Raw genomic sequence first — 18,852 nt, forward strand, 5'->3', positions numbered from 1 at the left:
GTTGGAATGCGGGACTGGGATGTGGGAAGAAGGATACGGCGTTGGAATGCGGGATTGGGATGTAGGATGAAGGATACGGGTCTGCCGGGCAGTGTGTGGGATGCAGGATTAGGATGCAGGGTACAGAATGCAGGATCGGGATATGGGATCACAAATGCAGGGATGGCATGCAGGATGCAGGACTGGGATATGGGATGAAGGATACAGGATCGGAATGTAGGACAAAGGATTGGAATGCAGGACTGGGATGCTGCACTGGAATGCAGGACTGGGATGTGGGATGAAGAATACAGGTCTGTCAGGCAGTGCTGGGATGCAGAACTGGGATGCAGGATTGGGATATTGGATCACAAATGCAGGATTGGCATGCAGGATGCAGGACTGGGATATGGGATGAAGGATACAGGATCGGGATGTAGGACAAAGGATTGGAATGTAGGACTGGATGCTGCACTGGAATGCAGGACTGGGATGTGGGATGAAGGATGCAGGGCTGGGCTCCGGTGCTGGGATGCAGCACTGGAATGCAGGATTGAGATTCTGGGCTGGGATGCTGCATTGGAATGCAGGAGTGGAATGCAGGATGAAGGATTCCAGATGAAGGACTGAGGATGAAGAATGCAGGTCGGGGATGTGGGACACAGGATGTGGGTTGCAGAATGCAGGATGCAGGATTTGTGTCTGTGAAGGAGAATGTTTTTGTGGAATGCAGGATGTGGGCTGCAGGATGCAGGACTGGGATGTGGGAAGCAGGGTGCATGATGGGGGATCAGGGATGTGGGATTGGGGTGCAGGACAGAGAGAAGCAGGGAATGCCCAGTCCCATCCCATTCCATCCCTGTGGGGCTGGGGCAGGGTCACCCTGTGGAGTCTGGGGGTCCCTGGGCTGTCCCAGGCTCTGTGTCCCCTTGCAGCCAGGCATGGCTGGTGCATCCCAGTGGGAATAATCCCAGTGCCTTACGCGGCTGCAGGGGGAGATTAAACATTCTTGTGGTTAATCAAGTCTGAGCAGCCACCCGTTCCTTCCCCAGAACCAGCGATTATCCCATAATTAATTAATTAGGGTATTGCTGACATACACAGGCCTGCCTGGCGCTGTCTGAGTCCTCCTGCTCCAGGAGGAGCTTCCAGGCAGGGACAGTCCCCTCCCCAAAGGCACAGCCCCAGCCATGGAGGGGGACCAGGGGACAAAGGAGGGTGGGAGGGAGGGAGAGGCAGCAGGGATGGAGATGGAATCAGGATGGAGGGGGCAAGTGGAGGATGGAGAGATGATGGGGAGGGTGAAGGAGGATGGAGGGGGATGGAAACTTCAGAGGAGGAAGGGTGGGAGGGGGATGCAGCAGTGATGGAAGGAAGGATGGAGAGGGGTGGAGGGAGGATGACAGGGATGATGCAGGGGGATGGATGGATGGATGGATGGATGGATGGATGGATGGATGGATGGATGGATGATGGATGGATGGATGGATGGATGGATGGATGGATGGATGGATGATGGATGGATGGATGGATGGATGGATGGATGGATGGATGGATTGATGGATGATGGATGATGGATGGATGGATGGATGGATGGATGGATGGATGGATGATGGATGATGGATGGATGATGGATGATGGATGATGGATGGATGGATGAATGGATGGATGGATGGATGGATGGATGGATGGATGGATGGATGGATGATGGATGGATGGATGGATGGATGATGGATGGATGGATGGATGGATGGATGGGTGGATGGATGGATGGATGGATGATGGATGGATGGATGGATGGATGGATGGATGGATGGATGGATGATGGATGGATGGATGGATGGATGGATGGATGGATGGATGATGGATGGATGGATGGATGGATGATGGATGGATGGATGGATGGATGGATGGATGGATGGATGATGGATGATGGATGGATGGATGGATGGATGGATGGATGGATGATGGATGGATGGATGGATGGATGGATGGATGGACGGATGGATGATGGATGATGGATGGATGGATGGATGGATGGATGGATGGATGGATGGATGGTGGATGGATGGATGATGGATGATGGATGGATGGATGGATGGATGGATGGATGGATGGATGGATGGATGGATGATGGATGGGTGGATGATGGATGGATGGATGGATGATGGATGGGTGGATGATGGATGGATGGATGATGGATGGATGGATGGATGGATGGATGGATGGATGGACGGATGGATGATGGATGGATGGATGGATGGATGGATGATGGATGGATGGATGATGGATGGATGGTTGGATGGATGGATGGATGGATGGATGGATGGATGGATGGATGGATGGATGGACGGATGGATGGATGGATGGATGGGTGGATGGATGGGTGGATGGATGGATGGAGAGGGTGACAAATGGAGGGGGCAATAGAGGAGGATGGAGGGACAATGGAGGGGATGGAGGGTGTTATGGATAAAGAGAGTGATGGAAAGGTGGAGGAGGTAGAGAATGGCATGAGGGGACAGTGGGGGCTGTGCAGGGGACACTGCTGGGGCCACCTTTCCTCTCCTGCCCTTTCCCAGGGAAGGCTCCATGCCCAGGGTGCTGCAGGGGGCAGGATTGGGATATTGGATCACAAATGCAGGGATGGCATGCAGGATGCAGGACCCAGGGGCACAGCCATTGGGTGGGACAGTCCCCATGGCACAGCACAGACCTGGTGGTGCTGTCCCCACTGTGTCCCCACACACTGGCTCCCCACCAAGGCCCTGAGCCATGGGCAGGGACCCGGGTGCTGCGTGGCTCTGCCTGTGGCACTGTCACTGTGTCCCCAGGGATGAGTTCAGAGGCACCATAGCCCTGCTCCCCTGGCTGTCCCCAAATCCCCTGCAGGACCAGGCTGTGGCGACAGCCGGGTGGGTGACACACAGGAACAGGAGGGTATACAGGCAGGGCATGAGACATGGCAAAGAGACAGCGGGGACATGTAGGGACAGTGTGATGGGTAAGGACAGCATGACATGTCAGGTGGGGTAACCTGCAGGGACACAGTGACACAGGGAGGGTGAGGTGACCTGTATGGGCAGAATGACACACAGGGACGCAGTGCCAGGTGGGGCAGGGTGCCAGGTAGGGCAGGGTGACACATACGGACAGTCCCTTGCCCACAGGTGTCAGCAGAGGACCAGAGAGTGCTAGTGGTGGCCAGTGGCCTCTGCCCTCAGGGATGACCCTTGGGACTGTTCTTGGGGCTATGGGGCTGAGGGGACAGTGAACCCCCATTGAGGCCATCCTGGGCCAGCCCTGGGATGCCTGGGCAGGGACTCTGTGGGGCAACCACCCCACAAAAGCCCCCTCAGCCCCCTCTGTGTATGGGAGGGGTATGGTGTGTGTATGGTGTCTGTGGGGGATATGGTGTGTATGGGGTGATATGGGGTGACATGGTGTGCATGGGGTGACATGGTTTGTGTGGGGACATGGTGTGTATGGGGTTATATGGTTGGGGATCCCAGTTCCTGTGACCTTGGTTTTCCTGTTCCTCCCCATCAGGACTTCCCACACCCTACAGCCACCCTGGGACACTCCAGCTGTCCCCTGGGCACTGTGGCTGCTGCCAGGACAACCCAGATACTCCTGAGAGTGTCCAGCCCCTGGAACTCTGTTTGGCTTTGTGTCCCTGCAGCAATGCCACCACAGCCAACACTGGGACACCATGGCCATTTATTTTTGAGACACGAGTGCCAGACCTGGCCACCAAGGGTGTCCCTGGACAGCACAGTCACCTGTGGGACACTGCAGCCATCCCTGGGTACTGTGGCCACCCCAATTCCCAGCTCTTGTGGGTGACTGAGGGATCTGGGAGGGCTGTCACCCCATGTACCCTGCAGTCACTGGGACACCTGACACCCTTGGCTGGCAGTGAGGGTGGCATGAGACCTTGGGACCTTCTCACAGTCTGCCCCGGGCTCTTGGCATTCCCTGGCTGCCAGAGCCAGGCACATGTGGGAGGGAAGGGATGCCCAGTGCTGGAGTGACGTTATCCCACCCAGGGGACCCTCTCCCATCTCCTTCAGCACTGCCATCCCCGTGGCACTCCAGGGCAATGATCAAGGGGAAAGGCTGCCAGGGACACACCAGGACCTGTCCCACATGTCCCAGCCCTGTTCCCCTTGGGCTGAAACTGGTTTGGGACTAGGGACCAGCTCCCCCCTCCCAAACCCTGCTCTGAGGTGTCTCAGAGCTGCTCTCACTGCAGCTCCACTCAGGGCCAGGTGCAGTCCCTCATTCCCAGCTCCTGCTGCCATTCCCAGCTCATTGCCCTGCAGCATTTCCACTTTGTCTAAACCAAGGTTGTAACAGGAGCACTCAGTGCCTGCCAAAACCTTCTCACCTTCGCTGTCACCAGGAACTTGTGCTGGAGCTCAGGAACATCCTCTGGTCACAGTGCTGCCTCTCCTGGCAGGGTCACAGGAGGCACCCCTGTCCCTAGGGAGGACATTTCCCTCTGTGGGACAGATGGAAGTTCACACAAGTTGGGAACAGGGAAATCAGCCATGTTGGCAGTGTTGTGTTGACATTCCTTAGGATTTTTCTTGGTGTTTGGCCAGCTGGTAGTGGTGTTGGCTGGAGCAGGCCTGCAGAAAAGCCTGTCCTCCCTGGTGGGAAAAGGACACGTCCAGTGTGATGTTCCCAGCTCGGAGGGTGGATCCTCTCGTTTTCCCACACCAATGACCCTTCATCCTCTCACTCTCTTGCCTTCTCCAGGGGGGAAGGGGTGCTGAGGGTCCAGCAGGCATTTGGCTGCTCTCCCTCCAAACCAGCTTGCCAGCATTCCCAGCGATCCAGTGGGTTTATTTCCCATCTCCCTCCTCTGTGGCAGTTCTGTGGTTCAGCTCAGCTGTTTGTGGCACTCCTCATCCTCCTCATGCTCCTGCCATCCCCATCTCCGTGTGCCAGATTGCTGCTGGGGGAGCTTGGGAAGCAGCAGGGCCTCAGGCTCCAGCCACCCTTTTGGGCTGAGATCAGAGGTTTTGTGGTTTCTCAGGCTGTGAACTGAGCAGGGGCTGCCCAGGCACAGCACAGGAGGGCTGGGGCAGGGGAGCTCCCACAGCCACCAGGGAAGGCAGGAAGGAAATCAACCCAGTGCAAAATTCACCCCATATCCAAAGTGGGGGAGCAGGAGGGGCAGCACAGCTCACACTAAGCCTGGATTTAGGATGGATCAGTTTGCCAGCAGCTGACTCCTCTATAATTAGACAGCAGCAGTGGAACAGGAGCCAGCTCGGAGCACAGAGCTCCAACATCCCCCCATGCAGAGCATTCCACATGACCCCCGGGTGTGTAAACAGCCTCGGGAGGGATGGGCTGTGTCTCCTCACCAATGGGGACACAGGAATGCAAAGTGCTGCCCCTCCTCGGGCTGCCCCCAGGAGAAGATGTGGCCCCAGTGGATAAATCCCACTGGGATGCAGGCTGGGTGGTTTAGCAGCATCTTGTCCCACGTCACTCTGGGGCTGGAAGGAGCTGCAGCCCTGCTGGCTTCAGGCCCTGGTGCCCCTGGTTTGTGGCTCCTGAGCTGTGTCCCACTCCTGCGTGACCTGGGGAACTCCATGGCTGCTCGCCAAGGTGCCACAGCCCCGGGCTGTGCCCTCTGCCCACCTCTGCCATCACCTCACACGGGAGCTGAGAGAGGAAAAGGGACAGCTGGCAGTTGTGTGGGAGGCTCCAGGCTTTTATCTTGGCCGTGCTTTCCAACAGATGTGGAGTGAGCAATGTCTGTAAGGCAGCAGCTCAGCTTTGCTGCACCCAGATTAAAGGATTTAATAATCTGCTGGCAAGATGTAATTGAAAAAGGCAGAGCTGTGGCTGTGCAGCACTCAGCTGAGGCACCAGGGCATTCCCACGCTCCTGAGATCCCTCCAAACCTTCCAGCAAGCACAGCAAATCCCAGTGTGTGGGGCAGGCCCTGTTCTCCATGGATCCAGGGACTAACACTTCATCTTCCTTTGTAGGTAACAATTTGTCAGTAATGAGCTGCCAGGGAGCCTTTCACTCTGTACTTGAGCTGCTCCAGAAGGGATAAGGAGCTCAAAGTGGCACTGCCTCCATGCTGGGTGTGGATGTGGCACATGGGGACAGGGGTTAGTGGTGGGAACTGTTGGATTTGATGGTTGTCGCAGACAACTTTTATGAAAAATCCTTTCCTTATGAAAAATCCTTTCCTTAGGATTTTTCCTCCTGAGAAGCTGGGAGGCCTCAGGAACAAAATGTAAACAATGATTATCTGCTGCTGTGGAATGCAACAGCTGCATCTGTGATTGGTCTCGTGGTTGTTCCTAATTAATGGCCAATCACAATCAGCTGGCTCAGACTCTCTGTCTGAGCCACAAACCTTTGTTATCATTCCATTTTTTTTCTATTCTTATCTAGCCTTCTGATGAAATCCTTTCTTCTATTCTTTTAATATAGTTTTCATGTAATATATATAATAAAATAATAAACCAAGCCTTCTGAAACATGGAGTCAGACCCTCATCCCTTCCCTCATCCTAAAACCCCTGTGAACACCATCACAGATGGTCTCAAGGGCTTTTCCAACACCAATATCCTATGACTCCAAGTACATCTCTGGGTACTGAGGAGAGCAGAGCTGCCCTTGCTGGAGGTCAAAGCCCCATTCAGCAGCAGTGGGGATCCATCCATCCATCCATCCATCCATCCATCCATCCATCCATCCATCCATCCATCATCCATCCATCCATCCATCATCCATCCATCATCCATCCATCCATCCATCCATCCATCCATCCATCCATCCATCCATCCATCCATCCATCATCCATCCATCCATCATCCATCCATCATCCATCCATCCATCCATCCATCCATCCATCATCCATCCATCCATCCATCCATCCATCCATCCATCCATCCATCCATCCATCCATCCATCATCCATCCATCCATCCATCCATCCATCCATCCATCCATCCATCATCCATCCATCCATCCATCATCCATCCATCCATCCATCCATCCATCCATCCATCCATCCATCCATCATCCATCCATCATCCATCCATCCATCATCCATCCACCCACCCATCCATCCATCCATCCATCCATCCATCCATCCATCCATCCATCCATCCATCCATCCATCCCTCCCCACTCCTCAGTCCCTTTTTCCTGTTCCCTCCTGCAGGAACCCAGGCTGTGACTGGCTCTGCAGAGCACTGACACCAATGCTGGGCTTCTTCCCCCACTGGGAACCAGGCCCAGCACAAGCAGGGGCTGCCATGGCCCAGGGCAGGGATTTCTGGCTGCAGACCCCAGGGCTGGAGCTCTGGAGGGGAAAGGCTGTCCTGGAGGGGCAGAGGCATGGGAAGATGGAGGTCCTCAGGCATTAGAGCTGGGAAGGAGCCCCTGGGGGTGCATGGCTGAGGTGCCCTGGGCAGGGAGCTCCTGGATGATCCAGGAGGGCTGGCAGAGCCCAGCTCAGTGCCCCGAGCTGGCCAAGCTGAGGTGACTGTGCAGAAATCAGAGCCGTGCTTGGCCCACAGAGCTGCTGCCAAAGGGCTCTGTGTGTCCTCTGTGTCCTCCCTGCCACCTGGAAGTGCTGACTGAGTCCTTCTCCTCCCAGCAGGCTGCAGGAACAGAAACCAGGGGAAGTCCCTGCTTCAGGAACATGGAGCTGCCTTTCTTGTTCCCCTCACGTCCACCTGCCAGGGAGAGGGGAAGGAAGGAGGTGAAATCCAAGGTGCTGAGAGCCTGACCCTGCTGGCAGCAGTGCCAGGAGCTGCTCCAAACACCAACCTGTCCTGCCACTGCCCAAACAGCCTTGGCAGGAGCCACTCAGTGTGGCTGTGGGGTCAGCTGGAGGCAGGAGGGTGGCTGGAGGCCTGGTGAGACCCAGCACCATATTTGCAAAAGAGAAAATTTCTATGGGGAACCCTTCTTGCTGTGCTGTCATTTCCTCTGCTGGGGAATTCAACATTCTGACAAAGGTTATTTCTTACATTGGGCTTTCCTGGGGTGTCTCAAAATATTCACCAGAGCTGGAAAGGGGCTCAGCCTGGAGAAAAGGAGGCTCAGGAGGGACCTTGTGGCTCTGCACAAGTCCCTGACAGGAGAGGACAGCCAGGGAACAGGGACAGGACAAGGGGAAATGGCCTTGGGCTGGGCCAGGGCAGGCTCAGGGTGGACACCAGGAGGAATTTCTGCATGGAAAGGGTGCTCAGGCCTTGGCAGGGGCTGCCCAGGGAGGTGGAGATGTCCAGGGAAGGCCTGGGTGTGACACTGAGTGCCCTGGGCTGGGGACAAGGTGGGAATTGGGTACAGCTTGGCCTCAATGATCCTGAAAGTCTTTTGTGAAGGATTCTGTGATTCTATGTATTTACTTGAGTTCTACTGCCCTGATGATGACACCAATAAAAACCAAAAAGCCAGAGGGGTGTCAGGAGTTCAGAGCTCCTGCTCCGGTGTCTGGGGTGCTCGGAGCACAGAACACGATGTGGACACCCCTGCTAAGAGGACAACGTTGAAGGGCAGCAGGTGGAGCAAATTCAACCTTTTCTGTTCCTCCTCAGGCTCTGCCCTGAGCAGCTGGGGCTGTTAACCAGCTCCCTTGGGGCTCCTGTCCTTGCACAAGTTTGGGTTCCAGACACTCCCTGGGGGTGTCCAGGGGCTGGGAGGGTCTGTGCCCCGTGGGAGCTCATCCCTCATGGAATGGTGCTCCCAGAACCTCCCCAGATGGCCTGGCCCGTGCCCATGCCCAGCAGCAGAGCCCCCAGCCCTGCCTTGGCTGGGGGAGGAGCTGCAGAACACAGAGCAGATTGTTCCCAGTGCCTCTGGGATGACAAAGGCCCTTCCATCCCCACAGCAGCATGGGCTGGGCCCTGCTCTGGGAGGCTGTGAGGAACCAGCCAGGCCAGTGTGTCACTGCTCTGCTCCTGTTGCACAACTGCCCGCTGATTCACAGCTCCCCAGCAGTGCTGCTGCAATTCCTGCTGCTCAGCTGGCCCTGCAAAGCCCAGCAAGAGGCTGCCAGGCCCTGCTGGCTCTCCCCTTGCGCCTCATTAGCCCTAATTTGGTAATTTCTCCTGGTCACAGATCAGTGTCCTCTGGGGATCAGCACAGAAGATCCTGGGAAGGATGTGTGGGGAGAGCTGTGGGAGCTGTTCCACCCCTGCCTGGACATCTCCAAATCTCCCAGTCCTGCAGGGATGCTCTCCTGACTGAGCCACCAAGACCAAAGGTGTCTTTGTCCTTGGCCAGGCATCTCCTGAGGGATTGCTTCTCTCGTGGGGTAACATTTAACAATTGGACACGAGGGCCAGCCTTACACAGCAGACAGAAAACATTTTGTCTTGCTTCCAGAGGGATGTGTGGGATTCTCAGGAGGAATTTCTGCATGGAAAGGGTGCTCAGGGGCTGCCCAGGGAGGTTTGGAGTGCCCATACCTGAAGGTGTCCATGGACATGGCACTCAGAGCTCTGGGCTGGGGACAAGGTGGGCGTTGGGCACAGCTTGGACTGGAAGGTCTGGGAGGGCTTTTCCAACCTCAGGAGTTCTGAGATTCTGTGTGGCACCACGTCCTCTCCAGAGATAACCTTCCTTGGAGCACTGCAGTCCACGAGCCAGCTGCCTAGGACAGAAGGTTCTTGCAAGCAGGGCTGTGACCCTGCAGAGCTGACAAACCCCCCACGAGTGCCTGGAGCCCCCTGGAGCGTGGTGCCAGCCTGGCTCAGTGGCAGTGCCTGTGCCACGGGCACTGGAGCTCTCCCCTCATCTCTGCTCAGTCACAGAGGAAGTGTTTGTGCTCTGCTCGAGCAAAGAGCTAAAAATAACCCCGTGTGTGTGTGCTGTGGCTGCCGTGTGTGCTGTGTCAGCGCTGCAGCTCAGCCGCTGCCGGGGCTCAGGGGACAGGGACAGCGGGGGCAGCAGCCTGCACAGCCAGCAGGGTGGGAACCAAAACAGCAAATACACCCAGCCCCGTGCCACAGCTGGGCCTGGGAGGGACACGGCCTGCAGGGAATCCCTGAGGCTGGAACAGCTCTCCCAGAGCACCCAGTCCAGCCTGTGCCCAATGCCCACCCTGTCCCCAGCCCAGGGCACTCAGTGTCACATCCAGGCCTTCCCTGGACACCTCCTCCTCCCTGGGCAGCCCCTGCCAAGGCCTGAGCACCCTTTCCATGCAGACATTCCTCCTGGTGTCCACCCTGAGCCTGCCCTGGCCCAGCCTGAGGCCATTTCCCTTGTCCTGTCCCTGTTCCCTGGGAGCAGAGCCTGACCCCCCCCCTGGCTGTCCCCTCCTGTCAGGGACTTGTGCAGAGCCACAAGGGCCCCCCTGAGCCTCCTTTTCTCCAGGCTGAGCCCCCTTCCCAGCTCCCTCAGCCTCTCCTGGGGCTCCATTCCCTTCCCAGCTCCCTCAGCCTCTCCTGGGGCTCCATTCCCTTCCCAGCTCCCTCAGCCTCTCCTGGGGCTCCATTCCCTTCCCAGCTCCCTCAGCCTCTCCTGGGGCTCCATTCCCTTCCCAGCTCCCTCAGCCTCTCCTGGGGCTCCATTCCCTTCCCAGCTCCCTCAGCCCCTCCTGGGGCTGCATTCCCTTCCCAGCTCTGTTCCCTTCCCTGGACACGCTCCAGCCCCTCCAGGTCTCTCCTGGCAGGAGGGCCCAGAGCTGCCCCCAGCACTGGAGGTGCCCCAGCAGTGCCAGCACAGGGGACGGGCACTGCCCTGGCCCTGCTGCCACCCCAGAGCTGGCACAGCCCAGGGGCCATTGGCCTCTGGAACACCTGGGCATGTGTCCAGCTGTTGGCACAGCACCCTCAGGGCCTTTTCCAGCCTTCCAGCCCCTCTGCCCCCACATGAGTTAACTCATCCTGCAAACAGTGGGAAATTACTGACAGCTGGATTCTCAATTACGACAGCAAATTGCGGTTGGCAGTATGCTGGATCATACCATGGGAGAGCTCAGGATTCAGCGTGAGAGGAGTGTTGGGTCTGTGATGGGGCATCTGCAACGTTTCCAGTGCCTTCAGTGCTGGTTCCACAGCCTGGCTCTTGCAAGAAGCTTTCCTCCCCTCTGTGGGAAGAGCAGGAAGTGTGAGGGAATTCCCCATGTCCAGGTTGCAAATACACGAGGTGCAGGAGGTCCTTGGGCTCCTCGTGCTGGGTCAGCACCTGAGCCATCCCCTCCAGCTCATCCAGGGAATGCTGCTGGATGAGAGGCTGGGCATGGCCTGGCCATGTGTGCTGGCACCTGGAAATCTCCCAGTCCCGGGCTGATCCCCCAGTGTGGGCAGAAGGAAAGGGGGATTCTGCCCCTGTGCCCAGGGATTCCACCAGCCCTGGGCATTCCAACAGTACAAGGACCTGGAGCTGCTGCAGAGAGCCCAGAGGAGCCACCAGAGCTGCTCCAGGGCTGGGAGAGCTGGGGGTGCTCACCTGGATGGGAGAAGGCTCCAGGGAGAGCTCAGAGCCCCTGGCAGGGCCTGAAGGGGCTCCAGGAGAGCTGCAGAGGGACTGGGGACAAGGATGGAGGGACAGGACCCAGGGAATGGCTCCCAGTGCCAGAGGGCAGGGCTGGATGGGATCTTGGGAATTGGGAATTGTTCCCTGGCAGGGTGGGCAGGCCCTGGCACAGGGTGCCCAGAGCAGCTGGGGCTGTCCCTGGATCCCTGGCAGTGCCCAAGGCCAGGATCGACACTGGGGCTGGGAGCAGGCTGGGATAGTGTCCCTGCCACGGCAGGGGGTGGAATGAGATGGGTTTTGCTGTCCCTTCTCACCCAAACCTTTCCACAATCCCGGCCCTCTCCAGTTTCCCCTCAGGGCTCTCTGCCCCCTCACGCCTGCGCCGCCAGGGGGCGCCTCCTGCCCCGCCCGCGCTCCGCCCCCTCAGTGACGCCACTCCAATCCCTAGGGGAGGAGGCGAGCGCAGCCAATGGGAGCGCGGAGAGCGCAGCGAGGGGCGGGGCTTTCGCCGGCGCAAGGGCGGGGCCGAAGCCCCTAGGGTCGCGCGACCGCCGGTGACGTCATCACGCGGGGATTCTGCGGGAGCGCACCTGAGCCGGGCAGAGCGCGGGAATGGCCGAGAATTGATTCCAAAAATCCCCTCCAGCCCTGTCCTCTGGCAGTGGGAGCCATTCCCTGGGTCCTGTCCCTCCATGCTTTGTCCCCAGTCCCTCTGCCGCTCTCCTGGAGCCCCTTCAGCCCTGCACGGGGCTCTGAGCTCTCCCTGGAGTCCTCTCCAGGCGAGCACCCCCAGCTCTCCCAGCCCTGGAGCAGCTCTGGTGCCTCCTCTGGGCTCTGTCCAGCAGCTCCAGGTCCTTGTACTGTTGGAATGCCCAGGGCTGGGGCAGGTGGGCTCTCACCTGGGCACAGGGGCAGAGGAGCAGGATGTCCCCGTTTCCTGATGCCCACTCTGGAGGCTCTGCTCAGCATCCGAGGGGTTTCAGGGCCAGGGCATGTCCAGCCTCTCACCCACCAACACCCCAAAGCTGCTCTCCCTGCGCTCATGCCCAGCCTGGATGGATCCGAGGGTTTGTTCCGACCCAAGTGCAGCAGCACCGGCACCCGGTCCCGTTAAACCCCACGAGATCCTCGCTCCCGGAGCTCATCCATTCCCCGGGCCGCGAATCCCGGGCAGAAAAAAAAAAACAAAAAAACACGCACAAAACAAACGAACTCCGGAGGCCGCGCGGTGACGTCACCCGCACCCGCCGCCCCGCCCCGGTGACGTCACAGCGGCGTACGCGCGCGCGCGCGCCCCCGCCGGGCCTGCGCGGTGCGTGAGGCGGGGGAGGCGGCGCGCGCAGCCTCGGCAGCGCCTCTGAGGAGCCGCCGCGAGCCCCGGGGGAGAGCCGGGAAGGGCCGGCGACGAGCGGGGCCCATCGAGCCGAGCGGAGCCCGGGCGGAGCGCGGGGTTATGAGGGCGGGCGCCGCCGCCTCCCCGTGAGGAGCCGCGGGCGCGGGGAGCGCGCGAGGCCGCCCCGCCACAGGAAGCCATTTTGTGGGCCCCCTCCTCCTCCTCCTCCTCCTCGTCGCTCTCGTCCTCTTCCTCCTCCTCGTCCTCCGCCGTCGCCGCCGCCCTCGGGAGCGGCCGGGCCCGGTGAAGGAGGCGGCGAGGAGGGGCGGCGGCGGCCGCCGCGCCCTCCCCCATGGCGAAGAAAACCTACGACCTGCTCTTCAAGCTGCTGCTCATCGGGGACTCGGGGGTCGGCAAGACCTGCGTCCTCTTCCGCTTCTCCGACGATGCCTTCAACACCACCTTCATCTCCACCATTGGTCAGTGCTTTTCCGCCCGTGGCGGGGCTGCGGACCCCTCGGTTCCCACCGCCGTACCCCCCTCAGCTCCGGCCCTGTGTCACCCCCGGGGACCCCCAGTGCTCACCCCAGCCCCGTTATTGTGTCACCCCCAAGGGGTCGCCTGTGTTATCTCCAGCCCCCAAGGGACCTCCTGTGTCACCCATCAGGAATACGCTGTGACCTCCCCCTCCCTCCCTAGGGACCCCCAGCCCCCAGTGTCACCCTTAGGGACGGCCTGTGTCACCCATCAGGAATCCCCTGTGACCCCCCCCTACCACCCCCAGGGAGCCCCAGCCCCGTGTTTGTGTCACCCTTAGGGATGGCCTGTGTCACCCCCGAGCCCCACTCCTGTATCCCCTCAGGGACCCCCTGTGTACCCCCCAGCCCCATTCCCGTGTCCCCCCCAGCCCCATTCCCGTGTCCCCCTCCCGTGCCCGTGCCGAGCCCCGGCCGAGCCGCCCCGGTGCCGCCCGACGCCGCCTCGCCCCCCGCCGCAGGGCAGGGCAGGGCAGGGTGGCTTTGCTTCCTCCCTGGGCTCTGGGTGACCCTGGGCGACCCTCTCTGTCCCCCCCGCGGGGGCTGCGCTGCCAGCTCGTCCCCCCCCGCCCCGTGGCAGCCGCCGGAGCCCACCTGGCCCCTTCCATCAGCGTTAATCCCGGTGCCTGCGGGGCGCTGGGCTCGCCGTGCCCGCGTTTGCACCGCTGTGGAGGTGCCTCACGAACCGTCGCGCTCGTGGGTGGGGTCTGGTTTCTCGCCCAGCAAAGCTGTCCTTCCCCCCTCGGCACCTCCTGGCCGAGGTAGAGCCGCCGTGACATCATGAACGAGGGACGTGTCTTTGGCTTTTCCGTGCCATCTGTGCCGTGGGACAGGCCTGGTACCCAGTCCTTCCATCCCAGGTGTACCACAGGGCTTCTCCTGAACGTCTTTTTTTGGCAGATGAACGGGTCAGCAGCTTGTCACCTTCTTGGTGGCTGGCTCTGGAAATTAAGGGTCATTCCCTAATGAAAATTAAGGGTCATTCCTGTCTCAGCTTTCTTGCAGCACCCACTGGTGCTGCACTGGAAACCCACATTTAGATAAAAAAGAAAAATTATTTTGAGGGGTTTGGACTGGATCTGACTTTTTGTTTTTGCTGTAAATCCCTGAAATCACTGGTCATGCAGCTGAGGGAACGTGGAGTGTTAGTGTAGATCTTGGTGCTGGCTGTGAGTTCACCCCTGTGCACTTCCTTATCTCTGATGAAATATCACCTAAAAATTGCACCTCAGACTATAGCACATAAAAACACTCTCTTAAGCAAGGCTTGGGAAATTTAAAGTGAAAAAAAAACAAAAACCTTTGTGACTGCTAAGAGAAAATTATTTCCTAAAGCCTCTCAGGGCCTCAGCTTGGCATTTTGGTGAATTTTTTGGGGCACTGTGTGACAGTGAATGTCCCTTCCCATGGCTCTGGGAGGCCAGATGGGTTTGCTGCTGTGGCCAGGGTGTATTTTGGCACTGCCTGGCAGATCCTTGCTGGGATCACATGACATTCCTTGCCTTTGGAGCTCGTTGGGAAGGTTTATTTCAATTCTCAAAGTTAAAAATAGTCAACGTCATAGTTAAAAAGTCAGCAGGCACAGTGGCTCCTGCTCCAACAACTCGTGCTTTTACTAATTAGTATTAGTTGCTGGTCTGACTGTGCAGTTTTGGGGCCTTCAAGAGGAGTATCACCAAGTTGGGTAGAAGTGTGCACGTGCAGATTTTGGAAGTGTTTCTCACCAGTCCCACCAGTGGCTGTTTGTTTGTGGAGTGCCTAAACTGGAGGGCAGAGGAGTTTTGTTCCCTGAATTCTGACCTGAATGTCTGGAGATGGTAGCAGTGACAGGTTTGTGTCTTCACAGTGGAATTTGGCAGGTGTTGGGGTACAAATTGATTCTCTGCGTGGTGTTTAACTGCCCAAAGATGCCTTAAATGTGTTGTTTCCATAGTTTTCTGTAAGTTGGTGTGGAAATCTAGAGGGAAGTGTCCTCAGTTGTAAGGGTGACCTCCATTAGCACCTTGGGAAAAACAGCCCATCCCTGAAGGAAGACCCCAAACACTGAGTTATCCAGGTCCACTCAGTTCTCTGTGTTATCCCAAACAGTGCAGCAGTGTGGCTGAAAATGGGATTTCAATTCTCCCTGCTCTCAGCAGCTCTCACACCTGCCCAGGTTGGCCCTGCAGCAGCAGTGACAATCCAGGACCACGGAGGGAAATGGCAGCCCTGCAGCTGGGAGAGCAGAGTTTCAGGGAAAGCCTCCCATGGAGTCTGTGACCTGTAGCAACAAGGAAACGTGGTTTGCAGAGCCCTGTGTACACAGTGGGTGACGGGAGGTGGCTGTGGCTGGATCCTTGGCTGGGGCTCTCCTGTGTTTGAGTAACCCCAGCAGCTCTGCTCCCTGCCCTGGCTTTGCTCACAGCTCTGCCAACAGCCTGGGACACACCAAAAACGTTCTGGGGTGTTTGCTGGGGGCTGGTTCATAGAATCCTGGAATGGTTTGGGTGGGAAGGGAGCTCAGAGCCCCCCCAGTGCCACCCCTGCCATGGCAGAGACACCTCCCCCCTGTCCCAGGGTGCTCCAATGCCCAGCCTGGCCTTGGGCACTGCCAGGGAACCAGGGGCAGCCCCAGCTGCTGTGGGAATTCATCCCAGCCCTTCCCCAGCTTCCCAGGAAACAAGTCCTCATTCCCAATATCCCACCCAGCCCTGCCCTCTGGCACTGGGACCATTCCCTGGCTCCTGTCCCTCCATCCTTGTCCCCAGTCCCTCTGAGCTCTTCTGTAGGTTCCCTTCAAGCACTGAAGGCTCCATCTTTAGTTTGCAATGAAAAGAAGGATCTTAAGGAATGTTGAAACTGACCTTTTTTTAAGGAGAAGGTATGAGAAAAAGGTTTTAATTCTCTAAAACCAGAGGCCTGATTGCATATGTAAGGGAAGACACCCTAACAGAGCATTTCTGCTTCATGTCAGTGACTTCTGTCACTTCACATTCCATCTTTGCACATGGATCCTGCTCCATGGTGGCTGCTGGGAGGTAACTTACTGCCACAGTCTCACTTTGACTTTGAGTCACTTCAATCTAACATTTCCTGCTGCAGCAGCAGTTAAGCTCCTGGATGTGCTGAGGTGCCAGCCTGAGTGATTTCATTGCCCCTTCTCAGGCACTATAAATATTCCAGCTGGCATTTCTGCCAGAAATCCCAGAGTCATGGTAACCTCCCTGGGGAGGCCAGGCCTGAGCCTCAGCCCTGCCCTGCTCATTGCAGGTACAGAAGGAATAAACCTTGGAAGGCTTAGTCCATCACAAATAATTTTAAGTTTTTACTGTTCTACAGCAGTTTTCTGGTGCAAAAATCATTTTTATGGTATTTGGTTTTGAGAGTTGCGGTGCTTGAGGGTCAATGAGTGGGTGCAGCTGCCCCTCTGGCACTGCTGCTCCTCCTCATTTTAGTGCTCTCCCAGCAGATTGCCTTTGTTTTGAATGTTAAAAATGAGTAACTTCCAGGCAGCACATCCCTGAGATCTTGTTCTTTAATATCTTTATTGGCACTCAGTGTGTCAGTTGTTGGTGGTTTGAAGGGAGCTGTGTATAAAGGATCCACAGGAGGTGGGCACACTTTGTGGAGCTCCTTGAGGTCCAGCCTTTGGCACCTGGAACAGGTAGGGAGGGAGTTTCTTCTGGCCAGGATGGCTGCTGAAGGATTTAAATGCCAGAACTGAGCCTAAGCATGTAATCACTGTTGTCTGACTAAGTCCAATGCAAATGAAGGTGAGTCACAAAAATGTTTTCCCATGAAATCTCTAGTAACAGCTCAGGAGAACAAAGGGTGTGTGAGCATTGGGAGATTTCCTATCCCAGTGCTCCTGGTGGAGGTGAAACTTCCCTGGATCTCATCCCTGCCCAGTGCCCCTGAGTTTGAAAAAAAAAGTGATTTCAGGATTCAAATAATTAATAAAGTGCTCCTGATGGAGGTAAAACTTCCCTGCATCTTTATCCCTCCCAGTGCTCCTGATGGGGGTAAAACCTCCCTGCATTTTATCCCTCCCCAGTGCTCCTGATGGGGTAAAACTTCCCTGCATCTTTATCCCTCCCAGGTATTCCTGGTGGAGGTAAAACTTCCCTGCATCTTTATCCCTCCCAGTGCTCCTGATGGGGGTAAAACTTCCCTGCATCTTTATCCCTCCTCAGTGCTCCTAATGGGGGTAAAACTTCCCTGCATCCTTATCCCTCCTGATGGAGGTAAAACTTCCCTGCATCTTTATCCCTCCTGGAGGTGCAGCTGTGTTTTGTATTCCTGAGCTTTACTCACCTGGCTGCAAGTCTGGAAATCCAGAGATAAAAATCAGTGATTTTTGAGGTTTGTTTTATTTAGAGCACAACCAAAGCTGTGCTAAGAGTGTGCAAAACTGGTATTTTAAATGTGAAAGTATAGGAAAACTATTTGGATGAAATAATTATTTTTAATTCTTTCTTTTGCCTTTACTTGAATTGAATTTGAGTTAGAGCCACTCGCTTTGAAATTGCTTCATCTTGGCACATTGGAGCACTGAAGTTTTTAAAAATTTGACCTCAGTAGTCCTCAGGTAATAAATCCAAGTTTGTTTGTGCATCCTGGGAGGATTTGTTCACTCAGGATTGTGATATATTTATGTCAGAAGGAAAGAGGGATCCCCAGGTAGAGAATGGAGAAAAACTTGCCAGATTTTGGGAAACAAATGATGGTTTGAGAGGTGAAGATGCTGTTGCTGTGCAGGGGATGCAATGAAGTTTGAAAACCAAGTAGCTTCAGGATTCAAATAAAGCAGGGGTTAAGTGGGAAGTGCTGGCTTGCCTGTTCCCAGAGTTTGTGGCTGTTCCAGGCCAGGTTGGACAGCACTTGGAGCATCCTGGTTTAGTGGAAGATCTCTGCCCATGGCAGGAGGTGAAATGGGATCAGCCTCAAGGTCCCTTGAAGCCAAACCATTCCATAATTCCATTATTAAATCCCTGTTTTGTATCCTGCCTGCAGGAGCAGCAGCAGCTGTGAGTTGTGTTTGTGTTGTGCCTAGGCTGTGGGCTCAGGTTGGACAGCACTTGGAGCATCCTGGTTTGGTGGAAGATCTCTGCCCATGGCAGGAGGTGAAATGGGATCAGCCTCAAGGTCCCTCGAAGCCAAACCATTCCATATTCCATCACTATATCCCATTTTTGTATCCTACCAGCTGCGAGTTGTGTTCATGCTGTGCCCAGGCTGTGGGCTCAGCCTGGCATGGAGCAGGTGAATCAGAAAAGGAAAAATGCCAATAAACCCTGGCCCAGCAAAGCCCCCCCTGATCCCAACTCCTGCTCAGCCATTTCTGTGACCTGAACCCACCAGGCAGCAGGAGAGGCCAAAGTCATTTCCACTTGGAGGTGGCTGCCAGGGGAATTTCGGAGGGGAAAAGATGGTGGCTGCAGAATGAAAGTAGAAAATGGAAGTGAATCTGTAGGTGGGCATTGAATACAGTGCTCTGGAGCCTGGGAATCCCCTGGGCTCTGGGCTGCTGGAGCTTGGACAGGCATTGTTTGGC

At 56.6% G+C, this 18,852-nt stretch overlaps 1 protein-coding gene across 1 annotated transcript in view; it reads left to right on the top strand.

Annotated features, from left to right (window-relative positions):
* Positions 1-12,826: 12,826 nt before the first annotated feature.
* RAB10 (RAB10, member RAS oncogene family) overlaps positions 12,827-18,852 on the top strand; it is a 49,073-nt gene continuing 43,047 nt past the window's right edge. The window contains exon 1 of the mRNA XM_058021730.1: positions 12,827-13,262. Within this exon, the coding sequence (XP_057877713.1) occupies positions 13,136-13,262 (127 nt within the window). The 5' untranslated portion in view covers positions 12,827-13,135. The remainder of the gene's footprint in view (positions 13,263-18,852) is intronic.

Source organism: Melospiza georgiana, chromosome 3, assembly GCF_028018845.1.
Source record: "Melospiza georgiana isolate bMelGeo1 chromosome 3, bMelGeo1.pri, whole genome shotgun sequence".
NCBI lineage: Eukaryota > Metazoa > Chordata > Aves > Passeriformes > Passerellidae > Melospiza > Melospiza georgiana.